Source organism: Manis javanica, chromosome X (genome assembly GCF_040802235.1).
Source record: "Manis javanica isolate MJ-LG chromosome X, MJ_LKY, whole genome shotgun sequence".
Taxonomy (NCBI): domain Eukaryota; kingdom Metazoa; phylum Chordata; class Mammalia; order Pholidota; family Manidae; genus Manis; species Manis javanica.
This window is the reverse complement of record NC_133174.1, coordinates 28,519,270-28,539,203: the sequence shown is the minus strand read 5'-3', so window position 1 is coordinate 28,539,203 and position 19,934 is coordinate 28,519,270. Positions and strand designations below refer to the sequence as shown.

The following is a 19,934-nucleotide window of genomic DNA, read 5'->3' as shown; positions in this document are numbered from 1 at the left end:
AAAATACTAGCATACAAATTCAGCAGCATATTAAAGGGAGTACACACCATGATCAAGTGGGATTCATTACAGGAATGAATGAATGAAGAGTGGTTCAACATACAAACATCAATCAATGTAATGCACCACATTAACAGAATAAAGTTTAACAAATACATGATCATCTTGATTGATGGATAAAAAGTATTTGGAAAAATTGAACAGCTTTTCATAATGATAAAAATAAACTAGAAATAGAGGAGAACTTCCTCAAAATGATAATGCCCATACATGAAAAACCCACACAGCTAACATTATATTCAATGGTGAAAGGCTAAAAACTTTTCCTCTAAGATCAAAACAAGACAAGGATATCTGGTTTTGCCACTTCTATTCAGCATAGTACTGGAATTTCTAAACAGACCAGCAAGAAAAAGTAGTAAAGCTGTCCATATTGGAAAGGAAAGGGCAAAATGATCTGTTTGCAGCTGACATGATCTCAGAAAAACCTTAATGATCCTACACAAAAAAGTTAGAACTAATAAATGCATTTACCAAATACACAGGACACAAAATCAACACACAAAATTAATTAAATTTTTACATACAAGCAATGAACAATTTGGAAAGGAAAGAAAACAATTCAGTTCAAAAAATCATTATTTGCATAAATCTACATATGTTAAACTATAAGTGTGCACTGAATAATAAGGAAAGCTAATCAATATTTCAAATACTATGAAATACTTTCAAGAACTGAGAGTCCATAGTCTCCATTCTTTCTCATTTCAGTTCTTTGGAAGGATTTATATGCTCAGCATATTTTTTCTTCTTCCAACACACCCATTTGAATGTTACTACCTTTTTATTATCCCTTAACAAACAGAAATTATTTGTAAAACAATTCAAGAGTTCTATAGAAGAAGACCATACATTATAGACCAGAATGAGATATGAAGTATTTATCTCAAAAAATAGAAATGAATGAAAGAACTATGGAAGCATTTACAGGTCCATTTAGTAGCCTATGTTTTAACTGAAAGAGCACTTTTAAGCCACCTATCTTAGAACTATGCCACTGATTTATGCACTTTTTTCCCCAATGAAACGTAATTTTATTTCTAAACAATTACATTTTTAAATTGCATCTTTATTTTTGGTTATTAATTAGCTATGGTAGAACGGACAGTAGTCAATTTCTTGTAAACTTATTACAAAGAATAAAATTAGCTCCGCAACCTGTCAGTAATGAACCTTCAAACTAAATGCAGTAAATAATGATTATAAGGAGAATATGTGTTTCAATGATGGTAATATTTTTCTACACTATATGTATTTGTAATTACTTTGTTCTTTATATTCGTCTGTTCTGGTTAAGGCCAACCAACCCAAAAGGAAACAAAAATAAATAAAAAGCTTGATTGTTGGTGGTTGTGTTTATCAGAGTGATAGGAAAATTATTAGACAGCTGTAGAAAAACTACAGTACAACAGAAATAATTGTAGCAAGGAAAAGCAACACTCTAAGACACAACATAATTGGCTTAATGGAGATTTTCAGTTTTTCTCAAGAGTGTTACAAAAACAATCTAGTAAGAACAGTAATTATAGCTATAGCGTTTTCAATAGCACAAGCTTTCATTTTGACAAATGGATTTTTTTTCTCTGCCAAACAATTTGATTTTTCAAAATGCTTTCCTAACAGTCAATAAAACAAACATTTTCTACTATATTTCATTTTGTAAAATTAGGAGTTATTAATTTCATACTATTTTGTAAGATGTAAGTATCAGACTCAAGTTTAAAGACTAAGCAGTGTAATTTTACATTAACGTTTTTTCTTTAGAAAATAATGAAAAACCATTAATAAGATGTTTACTCTGTGTTAGGCATATGCTAAATGCTTCCCATTCATTATCTATTTAATTTCTTTAATAATCATTTGAGTTAATTATTTTAATTAACTTGTTAGACTTATTTTAAAGTTGAGCAGCCTGAGCCATAAAGGTTGGGGAACCTACCCCAGGTCACACAGTTAAGTAAGTGACAAGGGCATATATATTTACCTGACATAGAATATGGGAAATGGCACATTAAGTCATGTCTAAATATCACCAACAATACCACAGAATAAGTGGGCTTTTGACTGGAAAATAGCAAAAACATTCACATATTTACAAAACATTTATGTTGACCTAAAGTAATAGGCCTCAGATACTGCACCTTGATCGCCTAAAGTATGTCATCCCTTAGAAAACATCGAAAATCAAGTTTCCATGGCAACAGCTACACCTGGAAAGGCTCTTGACACCCCACCTGCTCCTCCCACTGGCTTCATCCTTAACCCCTCCCTGTCGCTGCTGAGGAATTACTGTTAAGGAAAACCTCTGTGTGGCTGGATTTTGATCAATTTGTGAATTTCTTGGAGGCATAAAATTCTGTCAAGAAGTTTTTTCTTAAGTGTTTGGTCTATGCACAGTATGTTATATGTGATTAAATGAATTTTGTTTTGTTTCTCTAATTAATATCATACTATCGTATAAATCTGAGTAGCAAGACTAAAGCCAAAAGCCTGAGGAATCCTCTGTTAACCCTCCTCTCCTCCTCCTATCTTTTTCTTGCTTCTAACTCTTTTGTTTTATTTCCCCTCCATTAGGGGGCCAAAGGCAAAGTGGAAAAAACAAAATTATGTGGCTAATGAAGAACAGAGATAAAGAAAGCCAGGGCTGTGGCCACATCTGCTTTTATTCTGTGTATAATACAGCTCTTGTCTCCCACTATTTTTAAATTGAAATAAAGTTGATATATAATATTATATTGCTTACATGTACAACATGACTCAATAATTATATACTTTACTAGATGCTGGCCACAATTAGTTCCCCTTATTACCATACCAAGATGTACAATATTATTGGTTATATTCTGTACGTTGTACTTCCATTCCTATAACTTATTTAAATTTTACAATTTGCAGTTTGTATCGCATTATCCCCTTCACCTACTTTACTCACCCCTCCAGCCCCCTCCCTATGGTTACCAACAATCTGTTGTCCATATTTATGGGTCTATTTTTTGTTTGTTTGTTTGTTTGGTTGGTTTGTTTTTTAGATTCCACATGTTAGTGAAATCATATGGTACCTGTCTTTCTCTGCCGGGCTGATTTCACTTAGCATAACATCCTCTAGCTCCATCCATGTTGTCACAAATGGCAAGATTTCCTTTGTTATGGCAGAGTAATATTCCATTGTGTATATGTGCTACATCTTCTTTATCCATTCACCTATTGATAGACACTTAGGTTGCTTTCACATCTTTGCTGTTATAAATAATGCTGCATTGAACATATATCCTTTCAGATTAGAGATTTTGTTTTCTTCAGGTAAATTCCCAGAAATGGAATTTCTGGGTCTTATGATATTTCTATTTTTAGTTTTTTGAGGAACCTCCATGTTGTTTTCTATGCTGGCTGCACCAATTTACATGCCCACCAACAGTATAGGAGCGTTCCCTTTTCTCCAAATCCTCACCAACACTTGTTATTACTTGTCTTTTGCACAGTAGCCATTCTGACTGGAGTGAGGTGATCTCGCTTTTATTAAGCTTTTAATTTTTATGATAAAATATATGGTACTTTAGCATCCAACTGTACTTCTATAGGCTCCTTTTTTGTGGCATTATACTGTTTGTTCTTTCTGTAACACATTTTTGACAAGAGTGTCACAGAAGACATGGCAAACTATAGGAAAGGATTATTAAAGCCTACAGGATTCAGATTTCTGATGTAGAGGATGGTTTGTCCTGCCTTAGCTTCAGCAAGAACCTATGCTTTCACTACTGGGACAAAACGTTACAAAAGTGATAGTCTAAATTGCTATTAAAACTGCATGCTTTTTCCTGATCCATATTTTTCAAAGTGACAATTGCATTTCACTAAAATGAAAAATGTCTGTAGTCATTTCACAATGTATATATATATCAAATCATCACATTGTGCAGGATAATTAATGATATTCAGATACCCAGAAGACTTTAATCTACATACCTAGCTATCTTATCTATAATCTCTACTTATCTATATCTCCTGTTAGCTCCATAAAGTCATGTTATCTACTAGTGATATCAAATGTTATTGTTTATTTATTTGTCTGGATTCATTGCACAGTGAAGGTGGCTTCTAAAGCCTCCATACAAAGCCTTCATTTATTTTTTTTTATTTTAAATTTCTTTGAGAAATTTCTGCATGAGATAAAAATGAATATTAGTATTTTTTAAGGGATTTTTTTTATCTTGGTATCATTAATATACCATTGCATGAGCAACATTGTGGTTACTAGATTCCCCCCATTATCAAGCCCCCACTACATACTCCATTATAGTCACTGTCCGTCAGCATAGTAAGATACTGTAGAGTCACTACTTGTCTTCTCTATGCTATGCTGCCTTCCTCGGGCCCCCTCCCCGCACATTATGTGTGCTAATCGTAATGCCCCTTAATCCCCTTCTCCCCCCCTTCCCACCCTTCCTCCCCAGTCCCTTTCCCTTTGGTAACTGTGAATATTAGTATTAAAAAGCATCCTTAGGCCCCATCCAAGCAACAAAAATGGGGAGATCATTTCTCATAAGAGTGCAGAATAGTAAGAGGCAATTATTCACCAGTATTTGTAACACTTTTTGAAGTAGTTTCACTTTAAGAAAAAATATTTAAAAGTTAAAAAATGTTTTAAAGTTTCAGAATTTCTGTATGATCTTCTAACTTGACTAATTCTAAAAGTTTAATTCCTCCCAGATTAGGAAAGCATCCTTTAAGTGTGCTTTGGATTTTAAACATTTCTATCAAATGTATGAGTAAATATTTACAATAAACTCCTCTATCTCAGATTCTTAAGTGCAAGCTTTACATGAGAAAAGCCAATGACCTGCCAAATTATATTTTCATTTTATTGTATTGCGAATAACTCCTCACAAAATACACAACATTTTTTTGATCTGTAAAGCAGAACACACACCCACAGAACTTTATCTTTATAACATCAATATGTATAAAATTCAAAATTAAAATATAAAAATTTTAACCAGAATACCATAGTGGATCCATCAGCCTCTAGAGCCACTACTGCCTTCTTCTAAGAGCAAACTTAATTTATATTGAATAGGGCATCTCCAGCCTAGAAAGAACACATAATCAAGTATTATGAGTGAATGCTGTGCCAATTAAATGTGGGTTTCATGGCAAACACTAGACTTGCAGGCAAATCTTCCTTCAGCTTAATGTAGTATATGCAGTTTTCAGATTTATGTTTTTCTCCAAATTTCTAAATCTTTCCTGTTCTCATATTTAACACATTCCTATTATTGTACTACTAAGTAATTGAAAAAATATTTTAGAAATGATTTTGTTACTGAAATGTATTGCTTTTTCTTTCAATATTGACAATACCTATTGCTGTTTGCCAGCTGTTGGTCTGGAGGCCAATGCTGGCCTGGCAGTCAAAACATGGATTATATCGTGTAAAAGGTAGAAAATGCACTATATGTCATCACTCACTGATCTATCAACATGAATGAATTTATGTAGAGCCAATTATCTGAGTGGGGCTTGAGACTAGAATTAATACTTATTTTGATTTTTGGAGTTAGGGGCAGGAAGAAAAGGTCCAGTGCTCACAAGCCCTTGAGGGTAGATGGAAGGGAAGCCATCCCAAAGACAGATGGCTAAAGCTGTCATGAAACATCAGAGCACAGGCTTCCTGGAACAGCAGAGATGGTAAAAGCAAAGTGGAAAGCCCAAAGGAGCAGGCGAGGATGCATGCAAACAGCGGATTCTCTCCGCAGAGAGAGAGCCCTGATTTTGCAAAACATTTCTTTCACCTCAAAGAGCATGAAAATGCTTTATGGCAACCAAAACTTATTTTGAAAGACCAATGGTATCTAACTGGTTTTTATGCTTCTACAACATGTGGCAGTTCACAGTGGTGATGGGAACAAGCCAGGAAGAGCCAAGTTCAGTTTTAGCCAAGTGTTTGATAGCACCCTACCTGTCCTTTTCATTGAGACAAACTAGGTCAGAGTGGGGAGAAAAGCAGCTGCAAATCCTCCCCTCCCTTATACCAGTATCATGTTACAGAGACTTTAAAAAAATGGGAATTAGCTTATTAAGTAAGTGTGATAAACATTAACTGAACACCTACTAGATGAGCACATTTCATATATTCCCATTTAATGCCCATAACCTCTCTGAAAGGTTAAATAGTAGCTATGCTTTACATGTAAGAAACCTGATGTTCACTGAAGTTAAGGTCACACAAGCAGAGAATGATCTGATTGGAGGCTGAAGTCATGTTTGACTTCTGAATGTGTTTCTTTGCAATGCAACCACAGTAAAACAGGAAACAGTAAAGTAAAAGATGTGCGATTTTGCCACTGTAATGGGGTGCTTAGCATGAAAATACCACCTAAGCTTCAAATGAAAATTGCAAATTTAAATAGCACTACTTTTGCTCAGTATCACATTCTGAAAATACACGTGACAAGCACTGCTGCTTATCATGTACAACATTAGGCATCAAATTTTGAAGTGAATTTGTGTTTTAAAGATGGCAACTGGAAATACAGTTTCTGGAGAGTGTGTCCTTTCAGAGTAACAGGATGCCAACAATAAAAACTATTTCTATCTTGCTTAAACATAGGCCCAACATAAGAACTTTATTGTGTGCACATTAAACATTCTGTTTTGACATTAGACAGAAGCTTATTGAAAGGAAACTTTAAGAAGTCTTTAGCAAAGCCTACTAAAAACTTATTTGCAATTGTTTGGAAGGGGTTTTCTTGTGCCAGTGTCATAACAGATCTCATTTCAACAAAAGAACTGCTAATTTGCAGGAATGGATGTTAGCTATAATTCACAGTTGGGCTGAAATGAATGAATATAATCACTCTTCGGCAACCAAAAAAACCACTTCTGGATGCTTTTGAAAATACAAGGTAAATTGGTGGCTACACAAAAATTAAGCATTGTTACCTACATTCTGGAGCTACCAGCTTATTGAGGCGTCATGCATAGTAAAAGAGATTTTCAGACCACTCTATAATGAATGTTCAGGTTAGAAACTAAATTTACTGCTAAGACTGGAAACTACGTTAAATGTGGCTTCTCAATATTTAGATTTCTAATGTAGAATAAACAGGTAAAGCTCCTTGGTGACTGCACTGAGCTGTGTCCAAGTAGTGTTCTGTAACATGTAAAGACTTGACACAGTAAGTGAATGATATACGAAAATATTCTTTTTTAATTTCAAAAGAAGTTTTTGTATTTTAAAATTGAGATATAATTGTCATAAAAAATGGCATTAGTTTTAGGTATAAAGACATTCTTGTTGTTTAATGTTTTAGAGATTGTTTTAGGGCACCACACCATGACTAATATATTAAATTATTTCAGTCTGACTTTGTTCATACATTTAAATGGTTCATAATTCAATAAATGATCCTTGTTATTGCCTTTCTCTGTTGTACTCCCATTAACCTTGTGGACAAATGTAAGATAGTCGATTTCCCCTCTGCATCCCTTTATTTTTGATCACAAATAAATGTCATTAATGATTGTAAGAATTTCCAAAGACCATTTTCCCTGGAGATGAAAGTATGTTTGTTGCTCACAAGTAGGAATTCATAAGGCATAATTATGAAGTCTTAAACTTAGGTTAAAAAAATTAACTGACCTAGTTAATGAGAAGAAAAGTTGTTCAAAATATTTAGGGATTGCCATTTCTACAATGTATTGGAAAAGATTCACAGAATCCTCTCTCAACTGAAAATTCTAAGTTGAACATGCATAAAACCTAAGAAAGCAAGAAAGTACTGCAGTAAGTCATCACTGGAGATGACACTTGTTCCTCTGTGGTGGTCAGAGTCTCGGCTTTAGGGGTTATAATCAGGAATCAGTAACACAGCAGCTGCAGAGCCCACACTTGCATGGCTTGGCTCCAGATTTCACATTATATTTTTGGCCTACCAAACTCCAAATTAATTATTTGGCTTCATAGCTCTTCATTTCCCTTCACAGAAAAGGGACCTAGAGTTATCCCTACAAGTTTAGGCAGTCACCTGCTTGTTCTTACTAAAATTTGCCTTTTAAGGTTCTGTTATAACCCTAATATTCCCAAGCTGGAGGGCGCTGAGCTGATTAGTGTGACATTCTCGTAAGGATCTCACAGCAGTTGTGCCAGAGACATGTGTGCTCTATGTAGATTATTAAAAAGCAACTAGAGCACATTATTAGAAAAAATGATATGTAGATTATATCAAATTGTAAAACCTTAATTCTTACCTGTACAAGTTCATCTTCTTGTATGGTATTAGGAGTGAATTGCTCTATGTTGTGAACATGCATGTTTATAGCCATCATTACATCATGCTTGTGAATCATATTATGTTATGGCAATCAAAATAAATTGAAGAATTATTGTTACTAAAGTATATGCTAACCACTGAGGCCTAATCATCTTCACCTAAATATTAGTCTTGTGCAAAGAATCAAGCTTCTACCTGAAACGAATGGAAATTTAGTTGCGTATTTCATTCACTACTAAAAATATGCAACAGGCCCTTACTGCATTTCTATATTTTATTACATTCTAATCCTCTAACAATGGAAAATAATATTAGTATTTTGCATTCTAATATTTATCCCAACCAGAGACATCATTTTCTGGTTATTAAAGAGAGAATTAAGCCATCATGTTTTAATACACTCAGTCATTAACACATTATTTCTACCATGCCTACACATGTGATGTCTGCTTGGTTTTGTCTGTTTCCCTCTAAGGTTCCATAGTTTCATATCTAGGTTGATGGATTCAATATTTTTCTGAAATTTACTGACATACAAAGATGATATGCAAATCAAAGTAGAATTGGGCTCTTTCTCCCTAACTAGTCCATCTATTCTGATCACTTTTCTCTCAAAGTTAATGGTATCCCCTTTCTTAGAGTTGCTTACTATCGGAAGTACACTTGACTCTCCTTTCTCCCTTATCTCTCCACATCCCAGTTTTCATCAATGCAACTGTGGTGGACACTATGCTGCATCAACCAGATTCCTTTTCAGGAACAAAGGATTTATTTCTGTAGCTGATGGGAATGATGCTGGAAGATGCCCATCAGGTCAGCTCCCTTTAGGCATCACCTTGTTTGAAAAAAACCTCATCCAAGGTCAAACCTCCTACCACACATAGCCCACTTTCAATGACCAATCAACACAGCATCATAAAGGCCCAGTCCCCTTCTCCTAACATGGGACAATTCCGAAGGGCCATGCTGGCTGCAGAGGCCCCAGTGAGTTGACTAAAACCCCTCCCTGGGGCTGTCTGGAAGCCCAGCTTCTCCTCCTGGTCAATATACTTCCTTTCCTTTCCCTTTGCAAGTGTTGATTACAACACACTCCCTAATAAATGTTCTACAGGCTAATATCCCATCTCAGAGTTTAATCCTCTGGATACCCAAGCTGTTATAAAATCATTTTCCATTTTTATTTCTCTTTAAATTGCCCCTCTGTTTTATAACCCACTATCAGAGGCCTAGGTCAGTTGGTCTTTAACTCTCACTTAGAACGGTCAATCTTAAGTCTCTGTTCCACGGCCAAAGAGGCATTCCCACAAATATTTCCACATAGGTACACTTGCAACATGATTGTAGCTCATTGCAGGCTGCTGTGAAAGTTCCAAATCTATCCGTTTCTCAAAATTTTAATCTACCAGTCAACATGCCATGACACTCACTTACATGTTCTCGGTGCCCCATACAAATCCCTTCTGCAAACAGTTCCCACATACACCAGTGGTTTCCTCTTGCTCTTTTCCAGTGGGGATTCACTGCCCTGGGAATCTGCCCTAAGAGCAAACTTCAACCTGTGATAGATCGGAGTTAGCAGATGATTATGCCCAATTTCCCTGCCCTTTGGCACCATACTTCCTCACAAGGTTCCCAGTAAGTTTCCCTAGGTCTCAGCAGTACTCTGACATCTAGCTTATTTTATTTGACTTTTTCCCTTCAGCATCTGACTTCCCCATTCTCTCAGAATGCATCCTGTGATCACTGCTCCAATAAACTATCTGGAATTGAACTCCTCTCTCAGGGTCTGCTTTGGGGAGAAGAGGCCCAAACTAATGTTGAGAACTGATCGACTAGAATATTGCTCGAGACCCCTAAATGACCTCTCAGATCTAACTGTCCTCTTTTGCCCCTTCTGCCTTGTGTATTACCTCTAGATTTCTCTTAAAACTTGGTTGACTCATGGCCCTCAGAATTGGCTCCCAGTGCAATAAGAAGTAAAATAAAACTCTGCCCAACAAAGTTGGCCTGTGTTTTAAATTGCATGTTACCCTTGCATTCGTCACCACAAACACACACTCCAAACACACCCCTCTGTTCATTATATACAGTGTCTTCTTGTGTTTTCACAAGAGTTGTTTTCTCTGCTGGGATGCCCCCACTACCACACTGGCTGACAAACCCCAGCTCTTTCTCCAAGGCCCAGATCAAACCCTTCACTGGATCAAATAAAATAAGCTACATGTCAGAGTACTGCTGAGACCTAGGGAACCATACTGAGAACCTTGTGAGGAAGTATCAGGCCAAGGGCAAGGAAATTGGGCATCATAATTTACTAACTCCTATCCAGCACAGATCAAAGTTAGTATCCTTTGCTTCCACTAAGAGGCCCACTCAGACCCCCCACTGCTAGGGCTAACATTTCTTGCTACCATGCTTTGCAGCACCATGCACAAACTTTTAGTATATCAGAGCATGCCTTGTATTGAGACGATTTACGCATCTCTATTTCCACCACCAGACATGAATCCCTAGGAGGCAGGAGCCATATGATACCCATCTCTGTACGCAGTGGTAATACTCAAAATAATTAACTTACCTACTTTCCTGCTCTAACCAATCAGAAAGGATACCAAATCAAAGTCCTGAGGCCATATACATCTAAAAATTTTAGAGGCTACCTATCTTTATGTTACATTGGATTAATGGCAGTTCAGAAGCAATTACATTTATACTGCTTAAAATATTGTAGAAGTCTTCCAATAGTAATATCAATAAAAATAGAGTTAGTCTTCTTTATAGGTTCAGCTTCTCAATCATAATGACAACATTAATTCAATACTAAGGGACCGCACTGGGAAGAACAAGCAGCAGCATGTTGCAAGTATTTTTCAAAATTATGAAGCCTGCAAAACCTCTTATTTAGCAAGCAACACTTACTACTTCATCCTCACTTAAGAATGTACGGAGTTGCCTTTAACTTCCCCAAATTCCTTCTAAAGTCCTTCAAACCAACATGCTAAATGAATCCATATCTAAATAGTGAAAATATGAATTGAAAAGTTATAGTCTCAGAGATACTGCCAAAACCAACAAAAAATGACTATACAAAGGAAAGATGTATTAAATACAATTGTTTAATTATTCTTAGCTCCATTTTTGTAACTGTCAAGAGTCTGAAAGACCAGGGGCTTTGTTTTGTTTAAGGGAGTCATAAATATTCCCAATTCACCAATGGTCCACAGTTTGAGTTTGCTCTTACGTTCCTTCTCATGCATAGCAGAACTCACTGCCTTTTATAGAACAGGAAATGGATTTATTATGTTTATCAAAGATAATAATGGCAATTCTGAATGATTTGCTGCCCTTTACAAAAGCCCAGTTAAATTTTAAAACTAAGGAAAACACACCATTAGGACTATCATTTGACTATTAAAAACTGAAATTTGTATTTCTTAAAATCAATTCAAATCTTCTGAATTACATAAAAATGGTGAAACACGATACTTCACTGAAGTGTTTGGAATAGGCTCACTATAGCTCAAAATCTACCTATCACACAGAGAATTACTAATGGGCTTTGTAAAGCCAAAAGTCTAAAAAATGATGGGATGATTTCAGGAGATGCTAATGACTATGACTGTGGTGACATGTGAGGCCAAGCCCACTAGAAGCCAAGAGTGGTGTGAGCAGGTTGGCTCTACCTTCATAGCACATTATTCTACAGTGGTATTAACTGGATCATTGTGTTTGCCATTCTGAAACTGCCCATCTTTATAGGTTCAACTTGTTAATTGCATTGGGTCTACTCTTTTTGTACTTTCTTCTTTGGAGCAGCTCTCTACACCTTCTATGCTAGTTTTAGAACCTTTCTTAAAACTTCCTTTCTTGATGCAAACAGGGCTGCACAAGATTGCTACTGGATATATGCTTTCTACACTTCGAACTTGTCCCAATTTACCTACATTATAATTATTTCCTTAGCAGGATCCAACCACCAGTGGGCATTTAATTGTCTACCAAATAGGACTATTCCTCTGATGGATCACAGCGCCTCAGTTCTTCCCTATTACTCTACTACCCTTTTCACCCGCTCTCTCTTTACAAGCTTGTAGGAATAACCTGCATGCCCATTCCCAAACAAGCAATTCTGTTCAGGGACCATCAGGGCAATTTGTACAAATGAATATTTTATAAGAGATGAGGGAAGAAAAATTCACATATACCAAAGACTTTAACATATTTTTCCTGTGTCAATTAAATGTTTGTACATATTTTTATAGTATTTAGTCCCATAAGCAGAAATTTTCATAGGATGATGTCTGGTTCATAAATTGGTACAACAATTTGAAAACAGTTATGACAATTTTAAATGTATGTATCTTTAAATATTCCCACTTCCAGGGATTTGTCCTACAAATGAATTCAAATAAATGGCCAAGAGAGTATAGCACTAGACATAAAATGCATCCCCCAAGCTCTGATTATTTAGAAAGCTAATGACTGAAATGGAAAACTAAATTCCCCTCTGGGTTATTTATTAGAAAGGAAAAATGTAAATTACATTTTTATTTCTTTTTATCATGTATCTGTCCTAACATAGTAGGTAATAATATTTTGTTAAGGGTTTCATTACCTTTGAATACTCCACGTTTCCAAGGACATATGTGTAGAATATATGGAATTACATTGTCAGGGTCTATGGTGATGTTCGGATTTCCCCACACCATTGGAAGATCTGAAGATACCTGGAGAAGAGAATTCATAAACAAAGATTACATAATACCAGTATTTACATGAAATTAGTGTACCAAGCTAAAGCATACAAAATCCCTGAAATTTAAATGCTTCCATTAAAACTGTCATTTTTACATGAAAAGCAAAACAGAAAAATCTGACAAGAGACCAATGAAAAAAATAGAAAAAAGGAAATAATTCTTAGAAAAGAAACAATGCTTATTTTCTGTTGCTACATGGAGCAAGATTATTGATGCTTACACAATTTGCATATCTCCTAGGGATGCACAATTTTCCTTATGCAATTACATGTACAAAAGAAGAACCGTTTCAGTGAATTTTTACATCAATATTAATACAGCATATAAAAATATTTAGGCAGCATTTGACCACACTGGTTAAATCCAACTTTCAGCTTACTGAGTGCTACATCTGGCTATCCCTCACCGCCCAGGCAAACACTAATCTACTTTGGACTCCATATATTTGCCTTAAGAAATTATACAGTATTTGGTCTTTTGTGACTGGCTTTTTTTGCTTAGCATAATGCTTTCAAGGTTCACCTATGTTATGGTATACATCACTACACCACTTCTTTTTTTTACTAATGAGTGATACTAAATTATATGATAAGCCACATTTTGTGTATCCATTCATAAATTGATGGAAATTTTTGGGTTGTTTCCACTTTTGTCTATATTGAATAATGCTGCAATGAACACATGTACGAGTTTTTGAGTGGGCACAAATTTTCATTTCTTAGGGACATACATCTATGACTGGAATTGCTGGGGCATATTATAATTTGGTATTTAACCTTTTGAGTTACAGCGCTCTAAAACTGTTTTCCAAAATGGCTGCACCACTTTCTTTGCCACCAACAATGCATGATAGTTGCTATTTCTCTGTATCTTCTCTCAAGTTTTTATCATCTGTCATTTTGATTACAGTCATCCTAGTGCGTGTAAAGTGGTACCTCATTGTGATTTTGATTTGCAATTCCCTAATGACTAACAATGTTAAATACCTTTTTGTGTGCTTATTGTTTACTTGCATATCCTCCTTGGGGAAATATGTGTTCAAGCTATTTGCACATTTTAAAAACTGTGTTACTTGTCATTTTATTACTGAGTTTTACTGAGCTGTAAGAGATCTTTACATACTTTAAAAACAGGGCCCGTATGCCATATATGGTATGTGGATATCTTCTCTCATTCTGTGTGTTTTCACTCATTTGAAGCACAAATATTTTACCTTTGATGTCCAATTTATTTACTTATATTATTGTTTTGATACTTGTGCTTTTGGTGTCATATCTAAACTATAATTGCCTAAACCAAGGTCATGAAGATTGACTCCTACGTTTTCTTCAATGATTTTTGTAGTTTTAGCTATTGAATTTTGTTCTATGATCCATTTTGAGTTTGTTTGCACATGGTATGAGTTAGGTCCAAATTCATTCTTTTGCATGCAACTATACAGTTGTGTCCACACCATTTTTTAAGAAGATTCTCTGTCTTATCAAATTCTTTTGGTATTCTGTATCAAAACTCAGTTGACTATTATTAAACAGGTTTATTTCTGGACATTTTATTCTATTCCACTCATCTACATGTCTACCTTAAGCCAGTAGCATATTTTCTTTAATGTTATAGTTTTTTAACTAAGGGATTGTATTAAGTTTTAGAATTAGGAAATCTGAGTCATCTACCTTTTTCTTCTTTCACAAGGTTACTTTGGCTATTCTGGGTTACGCTTCTACAGGAATTTTAGGGTTGCCTTGTCAAGTTCTTGAAAAAAGTCAGCTGGGATTTTGATAGATACTGTGCTGATTCTATTATGAATTTTGGTAATGCTGATATCATAACAATATTAATTTTTCTGATTGATGAGCATGGGATGTCTTTTTATTTATTTGGAGTTTAATTTCATTCAATAATATTTTGCAGTTTTCAGTATATAAGTATTGCCTTACTTTTTTTTTCTTTATATCATTGATTAACAATCTTATATTGGTTGCAAGTATACAACATGGTAGTTCAACAGTTACCCATATCATTAAATCCTCACCTGCACTAGTGCAGTTAGTGTATTTCAACATAGGAACATGCTATATAATCATTGGCTATATTCACCATGCTGCACTACCATCCCTGTGACCAACTTTTATTGTGATTGAGAATTTTTGTGTCCCTTTATCTCCCCTCCATCCTCCCCATTAACCCACGCCAATCCCTCTCCCATGGTAAACACCAGTCACTTCTCGGTGACTATGAGTCCACTGCTGCATTGTTCATTTTGCTTTGTCTTGTTTTTGGATTCCACAAATAAGTGAAATCATATGGTATTTGTCTTTCTTCACCTGGTTATTTCACTTAGCATAACACCCTCTAGGTCCATTTGTATTGTTGCAAATGACAGAATTTCTTTTTTTTTAAGGCTGAGTAGTATATTCCATTGTGTATATGTATGAGATCATCTTTATCCATTCATCTGTTGATGGACACATAGGTTGCTTCCATAACTAGGTTATTGTAAATAATGCAGCAATAAACACAGGAGTGCAGAGATCTTTTTTCCCCCCACTGGTCAAAGCTTTATTTATTTATTTATTTATGTCTGTGTGTATGTATTTACTTACTTATTTATTTATTTATTTTTTCATTTATTTATTTATTTTAAGGTATTATTGATATACACTTATGAAGGATTCACACGAAAAAACAATGAGGATACTACATTCATCCATGTTATTGTGTCCCCCCCATACCCTACTGCAGTCACTGCCCAACAGTATAGTAAGATGCCACAGAGTCACTATTTGCTTTCTCTGTGCTACACTGTCTTCCCCATGACACCCCCCACAGCATGTGAGCCAATCATACTACCCCTCAATCCCCTTCTCCCCACTTTCCCACCCACCCTCCCCCACCCCTCCCCTTTGGTAACTGCTAGTTGCTTCTTAGAGTCTGTGAGTCTGTTGCTGTTTTGTTCTTTCAGTTTTGCTTTATTGTTACACTCCACAAATGAGGGAAATCATTTCGTACTTGTCTTGCTTCACCTGGCTTATTTGACTGAGCATAATATCCTCCAGCTTCACCCATGTTGTTGCAAATGGTAGGATTTGTTTCTTTCTTATGGCTGCACAGTATTCCATTGTGTATATGTACCACGTCTTTATCCATTCATCTACTGATGGACACTTAGGTTGCTTCTGTATCTTGGCTATTGTAAATAGAGCTGCAATAAACATAGGGTGCATATGTCTTTTTGAATTGAGAAATTATATTCTTTGAGTAAATTCCTAGGAGTGGAATTCCCAGGTTAAATGGTATTTCTATTTTTAGTTTCTTGAGGAACCTCCATAACGCATTCCACAATGGTTAAACTAGTTTACATTTCTACCAGCAGTGTAGGAGGGTTCCCCTTTCTCCACATCCTTGCCAACATTTGTTGTTGTTTGTCTTTTGGATGATGATCACCCTAACTGGGGTGAGGTAATATCTCATTGTGTTTTTTAATTGCATTTCCCTGATAATTAGTGATGTGGAGCATCTTTTAATGTGTCTGTTGGACATCTGAATTTCTTCTTTGAAGAATTGTCTGTTCATATTCTCTGCCCATTTTTTAATCAGGTTATTTGCTTTTTGGATGTTGAGACATGTGTGTTCTTTATATATTTTGGATGTTAACCCCTTGTCGGATATGTTATTTACAAATATATTCTCCCATACTGTAGGATGCCTTTTTTTTCTGTTGATGGTGTCCTTTGCTGTAAGAAGCTTTTTATTTTGATGTAGTCCCATGTATTCATTTTTGCTTTTGTTTCCCTTGCTCAAGGAGATGCATTCAGAAAAAAGTTCCTCATGTTTATATTAAAGAGATTTTCGCCTATTTTTTCTTCTAAGAGTTTAATCGCATCATGACTTACATTCAGGTCTTTGATCCATTTCGAGTTTACTTTTGTATATGGGGATAGACAATAATCCCGTTTCATTCTCTTGCATATAACTGTAGTTTGTCAATACCAGTTGAAAAGGCTATCATTTCCCCATGGTATGTCCATGGCTCCTTTATTATATATTAATTGAACATATATACTTGGGTTTATATCGGGCTTTCTAGGCTGTTCCATTAGTCTATTCTTGTGCCACTATCAAATTGTCTTGATTACTGTGGCTTTGTAGTAGACTTGAATTTGGGGAGCAAAATCCCCCCAGCTTTATTCTTCCTTCTCAGGATTGCTTTGGCTATTCAGGGTCCTTTGTGGTTCCTTATGAATTTTAGAACTATTTGTTCCAGTTTATTGAAGAATGTTGCCAGTATTTTGATAGGGATTGCATTGAATCTGTAGATTGCTTTAGGCAGGATGGCCATTTTGACAATATTGACAATATTGATTCTTCCTATCCATGAGCATGGAATGTGTTTCCATTTATTGGTATTACTCTCATAAGTGTCTTGTGGTTTTCAGAGTATAGGTCTTTCACTTCCTTGGTGAGGGTTCTCCCTAGGTATTTTGTTATTTTTGATGCAATTGTGAATGGAATTATTTTCCCGATTTCTCTTTCTCGTAGTTCATCATTAATGTATAGGAATGCAACATATTCTGTGTATTAATTTTGTATCCTGCAACTTCGCTGAATTCAGATATTAGATCTAGTACTTTTGGAGTGGATTCTTTAGAGTTTTTTATGTAAAATATCATGTCATTTGCAAACAGTAACAGTTTAGCTTCTTCTTGACCAATCTGGATGCCTTTTCTTTCTTTGTGTTGTCTGATTGCCATTGTGAGCACGTCCAGACCTATGTTGAATAAAAGTGGGGAGAGTGGGCATCCTTGTCTCATTCCCAATCTTAAAGGAAAAGCTTGCTTCTCACTGTTAAGTATCATGTTAGCTGTGGGTTTGTCATATATAGCATGTATTATGTTGAGGTACTTACCCTCTATGCCCATTTTGTTGAGAGTTTTTATCATGAATGGATGTTGAATTTTGTCAAATGCTTTTTCAGCATCTATGAAGACGATCATGTAGTTTTTGTACTTCTTTTTGTTGATATGGTGGTTGATGTTGATGGATTTTTGAACATTTTATCATCTTTGCATCCCTGGAATAAATCCTACTTGATCATGATGGATGATCTTTTTGATGTATTTTTGAGTTCAGTTTGCTAATATTTTGTTGAGTATTTTTGCATCTATGTTCATCAGGGATATTGTTGTGTAATTTTCTTTTTTTGTGGTGTCTTTGGTTTTGGTGTTAGGCTGATGCTGGCCTCATAGAATGAGTTTTTAAGTATTCCCTCCTCTTCTACTTTTTGTTCAACTTTAAGGAAAATGGGTATTACATCTTCATACATGTCTGATAAAATTCAGCAGTGAAGCCATCTGAACCAGGAGTTTCGTTCTTAGGCAGTTTTTTGATTACCAGTTTAATTTCATTCTTAGTAATTGGTCTGTTGAGATTTTCTGTTTCTTTCTGGGTCATCCTTGGAAGGCTGTATTTTTCTAGAAAGTTGTCCATTTCTTCTAGGTTATCCAGTTTCTTAGCATATAATTTTGCATAGTATTCTCTAATAATTCTTTGTATTACTGTGGTGTCTGTAGTGATTTTTCCTCTCTCATTTTTTATTTTGTTTATGTGTGTAGACCCTCTTTATTTCTTGGTAAGTCTGGCTATGGGTTTACCTAGTTTGTTTATTTTCTGAAAGGACCAGCTCCTCCTTTCATTAATTCTTTCCATTGTTTTATTCTCCTCAACTTTATTTATTTCTGCTCTAACCTTTATTATGTCCTGCCTTCTACTGACTTTGGGCCTCATTTGTTCTTCTTTTCCTAGTCTCATTAATTGTGAGTTTGGACTATTCATATGGGATTGTTTTTCTTCCCTGAGGTAGGCCTGTATTGCAATATACTTCCCTCTTAGCATGGCCTTCGCTGCAACCCACAAATTTTGCAGTGTTAAATTATTGTTGTCATTTGTCTCCATATATTGCTTGATCTCTGTTTTTATTTGGTCATTGATCCATTGGTTATTTAGGAGCATGTTGTTAAGCCTCCATGTGTTTTCAGGCTTTTTCATTTTCTTTGCATAATTTATTTCTAGTTTCATACCTCTGTGGTCTGAGAAGCTGGTTGGTACAATTTCAATCTCTTTAAATTTACTGAGGCTTTTTTTCTTGCCTAGTATATGATCTATTCTTGAAAATGTTCCATGTGCACTTGAGAAGAATGTGTATCCTGCTGCTTTTGGGTGGAGAGTTCTGTAGACGTCTGTTAGGTCCATGTGTTCTAATGTGTTGCTCAATACCTCTGTCTCCTTACTTATTTTCTGTCTTGTTGATCTGTTCTTTGGAGTGAGTAGAGTGTTGAAGTCTCCTAGAATGAATTCACTGCTTTCTATTTCCCCTTTTAATTTTGTAGGTATTTGTTTCACATATGTAGGTGCTCTTGTGTTGCATGCATAGATGTTTATAATGGTTATATCCTCTTGTTGGATTGACCCCCTTATCATTATGTAATGTCCTTCTTTGTCTCTTGTGACTTTCTTTGTTTTAAAGTCTATTTTGTCTGACACAAGTACTGCAACTCCTGCTTTTTTCTCACCATTAGTTGCATGAAATATCTTTTTCCATTCCTTCCCTTTTAGTCTGTGTATGTCTCTGGGTTTGAATTGAGTCTGTTGTAGGCAGCATATAATTGGGTCTTATTTTCTTATCCATTCACTGAGTTTATGTGTTTTAATTGGTGCATTCAGACCATTTGCATTTAGGGTGATTATTGATAGATATGTACTTATTGCCATTGCAGGCTTTAGATTCATGGTTACCAAAGGTTCAAGGGTAACTTCCTTATGATCGGTTCTTTTTTTTCCCTCCTTTTCCTCC

At 35.5% G+C, this 19,934-nt stretch overlaps 1 protein-coding gene across 1 annotated transcript in view; it reads right to left on the bottom strand.

The window, feature by feature from the left end:
- The window catches only part of CFAP47 (cilia and flagella associated protein 47), a 489,967-nt gene that overhangs the window by 146,763 nt on the left and 323,270 nt on the right, over positions 1-19,934 (bottom strand). The window contains exon 50 of the mRNA XM_073227718.1: positions 12,946-13,057. Within this exon, the coding sequence (XP_073083819.1) occupies positions 12,946-13,057 (112 nt within the window). The remainder of the gene's footprint in view (positions 1-12,945; positions 13,058-19,934) is intronic.